At 38.6% G+C, this 6,000-nt stretch overlaps 1 protein-coding gene across 1 annotated transcript in view; it reads left to right on the top strand.

Moving 5' to 3' along the window:
• The window catches only part of NEBL (nebulette), a 91,708-nt gene that overhangs the window by 21,096 nt on the left and 64,612 nt on the right, over positions 1–6,000 (top strand). Inside the window, exons 6-7 of the mRNA XM_010579516.1 lie at positions 1,863–1,964; positions 3,530–3,631. Of these exons, the coding sequence (XP_010577818.1) occupies positions 1,863–1,964; positions 3,530–3,631 (204 nt within the window). The remainder of the gene's footprint in view (positions 1–1,862; positions 1,965–3,529; positions 3,632–6,000) is intronic.

The following is a 6,000-nucleotide window of genomic DNA, read 5'->3' as shown; positions in this document are numbered from 1 at the left end:
CCCCCCCAAATTAACCACAATCCATTATTTCATGTACTATATGATCATGTCATTTGGGAGCAATAAGTGACCACATTTCCTCAACTTTATCACCGCTATTCTTGATTCTGTGTTGTTAAATTCACTCCATTCCTAATTTCTATTTTGAGCACATATGCTGGCCTTTAATTTGCAATTTACATGGATGATAGGGTGCTATTCAGAAACCTGTTTCTGCTGCCTTTGTGGTTTTCACCTCACCTCATGTGGTCATTAGGATGAACAGCATATAATTAACTAAATTCATGTAAAGCCCTGAATTGCAAATGCTTGTCTGTACATCTAGTTTCTTAAAAAAATAGAGGAAATCTAAACCTAACCAAAACAAAACTTCCAGTGGTTTAAACAAGCTGTAAGAATCAGTTTCTATTTTCTTGGTAGGTGATACTGTGGGCTGTATTCATCCAACCTATTTATTTATTTATTTTATCAGTGATTACACTTGTGTGTCACTCATTGTAGGTTAAAAATTGTAAGATCTATTTGTGGGCAAGCAGCCAACAGTGAAGCCTATTTAGCTTGTCTACTTAGCGAAGCCATATGGATGCAAAATTACTTTCCTGTTGCCTGTAAAATATTTGCCAAAAAGTAAGATTTTTTTCTTTTCTTTTTACAGTAACATTTCTACAAATTATATTTGTCATTGAGTGCTGCAGTTTATGAGCTTGTTGCATTGTACCCACAATGAAACTTTACATTGGAAATAGGAGCTAGCTGTGAAGGTTATAAGTGAAGCTTCAAGCTGAGGCCTTTCTTGATGGTGAAATACTATCTCGAGAGGTTGATTAACTTTGTTAAACAACAGAAGAAAATCTAAAAGACTGTCCAGTAAATCAGGAATTATTCTGATACTTTCTATTTCCTGCAGACTTAACTTTATGTTCTCTTACTTTTTGCCTGATACTTCAATTTGTCAGACACTTTTGAATACCAGGGATGATTTTCTTAATCATTCAGAATAATTCAGTAAGACAGCTCTTGGAAATTGGCTTAGATTGGCACATGTACTACAGCAAGGGAGAGGAAAAAACCTACAGACCCTGAAGAAGGAGAAGAAGGATAACTTGTGGTCTCAGAGCTCTGTAACGTCCCTGAGGTCTATGCTGTTCCTGTGATTGCTTTGCTAACTGGAGAATGTTTGGACTCTCCTACCTGTGGTTTAGCCTTCTGGCCGAAGTTTTCTGAGCCTATTCATTATAATAGTGGCTTTTGCACAAACAGATTCAGTCTTGTACTCTACATGCTGGAACACTCAGCCTTCTTGTTCCCATGATTATGTAAAGGAGCAGATAAGTGGAGTTGCGGGGAGTGGGGGCTGCTGAGGTGGAGTTGCATCATTGAATTACATACCAGCTACATGGCTGCCTGTTACCGAGAAAGACATTCACTGTGGTAGAATTACAGTTTCTGTTCAGTGTAGCTGCAATCTGCTAGGCTGTGGTGCTCAGTATCATAGGGGGGTTAGTTTATATTAAAAAAGGGTACAGCATAGAAAAAAATGCTGTACTGTTAGAAGTCCTCTGAAATTTAATGATAAAACCTAATATTTGGGTCTTTGCAGTGCTTTCATTTTTTACTACGTTTCTAAGCAAAACCATTTTTCATTTTAATATTGTATTTTATGCTTGTGAGTTTCTTCCTTATCCTGTTAACCTGTGTGTGGGTCTTACTAAATAATCCCTGTCAAGCAGGACTGTGTTGGAATAAATTAGGCAGAGTTCTGTTGAATTTGATGGCTTTGTTGATAGGTCATTCAAACTTATTTATAAACTTCAAATGTTTTTGTTTGTTTATTTTAAACAAAACTGTTTTTTGTTTGACAGGTATCCTATAAGAAGGATGTGCAAGATACTCATAAATACACTGAAGTGCTGAACAGGCCAGACATAAAGATAGCAACTGAGATAACAAAGATAATAAGTGATGTATGTTCTCCTGTTACGTATTTTTCAGACACGTTATTTTATTTATTCCAATTTCAGTCAGATTGTTTAGAATGCTGCTGAAATTCTCAAATGTCACGAGCAGAAAACCTGCAACCCCAAATATGATATGGAGGTTTGATTAAAAAAACCCCCAAACTCCCCAAAAAACCCCCTTGCCTGGTATGTTACAAAGTTACGGGTTTCTTCTATTTTGATGTTGACAGTATGACCTTTGCAATTATTGGTCATTGATCTAAAGAGAACGTTAAGCTTACTAAAGTTGGTTTTGTTTCAGCTTTATTCGTGATAACCATTCTCAAAATAAGTCATATGCTTGCATGCTATACTGCTCTTCAGAAGGCATACCAAGCAGTTTTTCACCTCAGTACAAGAGAAGCTTGCATTGCAGGACTCCCTTTCCTCCTCCCATCTCGGCTGGCAGTGACAGGGAAATGCAATTCCCTGCTCCTTCTGAGAGCTGAGCAAACACGCTGCTTCTTGCATGAGGGCTTTCCTCCCTGAACTCCCCTCTCAAATTCTTTGCCTTCCCACCATGACATCTGCTAATGGATAGGTCAAGGAGCAGTTTGAGAAGCTGCAATGTGTGATGCAGTTTAATATTTTATTGTAGACAAGTCAAACAATATATAAAAAGCCCCGAGCCAAGATTTTAAGTAACTGCTAACAATTTAATGTGAGACTGACTAGGCACCTATGGAGAGACAGTTCTAAGAGACCTGAGATTCACCTTTTGAATATTCAGGATTTTCTGAAGACCAAGAACTTCTACGAAGTCTTATGTTCAACACCCAAATTTACTAACTGTTGTTCAAGCCCCCTTTGAGTTAGAGTGGCTTTGTGACTTTTATTTCTCTCAGTCTGTTGTTATGACGTGTCCTTGCTGATTCACAGTGCCTGAGTAATGCAAGAAGCCTATTTTAGGCAATGGGTAATTTAGTTTGTGATATCGTAAAGCACCTATTGTCGATTCATCTGTGCTGTTTTCTAATGCACTGTGGAAAAAAATTGCAGCAATTCGCATGGGAGGCAGTTCAGCTGGAAAGATCACGTAACATCAGCCTTGTGGGACTAATTCTGCTCTGTTACACCAGTGCAACCTCACTGACATCCAGCAAGATTGCAGTGGTAAAATTAAGAGTGGAAAGTGACCTTACACTTCGAAAAAGCTGCTCCTCAGTCTAGTTTTGTTTCAAGACTGTTTTCAGCTGCTACAAATAATCTTGTGTAAACTGCAGACCCTGTCATAAGAAGTGCTGAGCCACTGTAACTCATTCTGCCTTGACTGGGAGAACAATATTTCTCAGGCTTAAGCTATGCGTTTTGTTAAAGTTAAATTTTGTGAATGCTGTGCATTGCGTTTTACAATAAATAAATATTATGTGGTTAAGGAGCTGAAGCCTGAGAAGGCCTTTTTTTCAGAGCTGTTTAGAACAGTAGTATCAATGCAGATCACTAAATGAGACTTTTTCTACCAGCTTTAATGCTTACATTTCTCTTGATAAAAGCAAACAATTTAATAGTGGTTCATATTAATTTTTTCTAAGGCTGAATACAAGAAAGGAAGGGGAGAGATGAATAAGGAGCCTGCTGTACTTGGAAGACCAGATTTTGAACATGCTAAAGGAGTTTCAAAACTGTTAAGCCAAGTAAGATTCTCTGTCATTTTACAATGACTTCATTCAGATATCTCATTCCTAGTAACGCAAGAAAATATTTAGATTTTTAGATGATTATCTGTAATTGCATGAAGATTATGTTCTCAAACTTTTCATATAGTATTGCAATAACTGGTAAATTTAAGGTTCTTAGGAAACAGAATATACATTTTTATGCAAAAACACAATGAACTTTGACTGTTACAGCTTGTCTCTTGTGGAGATGGTGTATGTTTATACAGATTATCTAGGATTTCTAAAATATTAACTGTATGTAATTTAGAAGCAAATTTTGCTACTCATTCAGTTTGAGTGGAACCTTACCCTGTGATTAATCCCAATGAAGTAACTGGGGTCTTTTGTATAACTGCTTGCTAATGTGAGTAATGGGATCTGAATTTGGCCTGACATGTAAACTACCCACCTTCCCTCCCCCTGAAACTGAACCTTTTATGTACTGCTTTCTGTCATCTATTAACCTAAAAAAAGAAAAAAAAAAAAAAAAAAGAAGAAAAATGGAGGGATTACTTTAGTCCATAACTAAAAAGAAAACTGAAAACACAAATATTCCCTCTTTTCCTCTTATGAGTCTTCTACTCATAGGATCTACACATAAGACTCTACTACAGATCAGCCTGACATCGTGAGAAAGGATTTTTGACTGCTGACTTGCTGGTTTTTTTTCTTTTTTTTTTTTCTTTTCTCTTTTTTCTGGAGTAGTTCTTTAACAGTGCCTTGCATAATCCTCACTAGTAATCCTGTCAGGCTACACTTAGAGCTTTTGTAAACCCAGGAACAAATTCTGCCCTCCTGTAAGAGGAGGATAACGTACTTTGATTGGAGAAGGCTGTGTCAGCCTTCCCAGAACCAGAAAAAAACCCCCAAGTGTAATAGTGTATACACTAGAACAGTCTCAAAATCAGTGTTGTGTAACAAATACTTGTGATTTGGCTAGATAGTAAGCATCTTCCCTAGAACTAGCATAAAATGAGAATTATGTGTCATAGAGAACAAGCTGCAAAACAGTGCAGTGTCTGTTTGCAAGAGGTTGAGCTCCTTTTGCTGTCACCAAATGTTGTCCTTAGATATCTGCTGCGTGATTTCCTGTTTCACACTGGACCATCATTAACTTTGAAACATTAATACTGTACAAAGGAAAAAGAAGAAAATACATGTTTTTTTATTGCTTTGTTAATGATGTGTTCAGAATCAAAATTACTTTGTGTTTTCCAAATAGATTTTCTTCTGTTTTGTAATGGATCATGTGCTCATTCCTCTGGTGATGGGCAAGTCTGCTAAGAGATTCTTTTGTGTTTAGCATCATGCAGGCTTGGAAGTCAACCTGTGCTTCATGGGAAGAGCCAGTGCGATGCTGCTTAGACCTGGGTGTCACTTATAGGAAAGGGAGCTGTCTGCCATTTAGCAAACACCTTTAGTGGTTTTTAAAAGGGTTCATATCTAAATTTAGCGTGTGGTATCCTTTATTTCTACTCAGTGGCTGTCTACACACTCCTTTCCTTGCAGCCCATTTCAGAATCTAGGCTTGCAGCTGCCTGTTGTCACAAATGGGACCAAAGCGGATCCCTTTCCAATAGCCCTCTCCATCTCACTAAGACTGATACCCTTGAGGTTGTGGCCAACAAGCACAACAATCAAAAAATACCAGCTGGATCATGGGGTCCTGCAGGCTGGTGCTGAGCCAGCTGCATCATAGGCTTCATCAATGCACTTTTTATCTCGTTTTTGTTAGATGTGCTTTTCCTCTGGGACAATGCATGCTGCATCTGCAAAAGCTTTATAATAGAGTCTCTTCACCGCCAGGGACTGGGATGGCAGCAGTTCTAGTTGAGATTGTTCTGCAGAAGAGAGCATTTGGTGTGCAATTTTAACCTCTTTAGAGAGTCCAAATAGTGCAGAAGGTGTGGCAGGAGGAGAGGAGCAGTTGACAAAATGTAGCTTGCTTACAGTTTATTTGTAAAGAAGATTCTTACTAAACCTTGGTGGTCCAAACTCTGCAGCCCCTGGGCCTGGATCCAAATTCTGGGATCCTTCCTTCTCTTGTCCTCTCCTCAGTCTACACTGTTGTGGCTGCTTGCAGCCACGTACTTTTAGAAAGGGAGGCAGCACTTCAGCCTAACACTCTGCTACCAGCCATCTGCATGCAGCAGCATGGAGGCTGTAAATACCAGGCTGCTTTCAGCAGAGGAGAGGTGCCCTCAGCAGTTCTCCACCTCCTCTGAAGGGAAGGCAGTGGCCATGAGTTGTCTAATGTTTTTATATATTATTTGAATCATTATAACACTTAGACACACTGATCATAAATCAAGAGCACAGAAGAATGAAGATGACCCCTGTGTCCA

Source organism: Haliaeetus leucocephalus, unplaced genomic scaffold, assembly GCF_000737465.1.
Source record: "Haliaeetus leucocephalus isolate CR32 unplaced genomic scaffold, Haliaeetus_leucocephalus-4.0 Scaffold0, whole genome shotgun sequence".
NCBI lineage: Eukaryota > Metazoa > Chordata > Aves > Accipitriformes > Accipitridae > Haliaeetus > Haliaeetus leucocephalus.
This window is presented reverse-complemented; position numbering and strand designations above follow the sequence as displayed.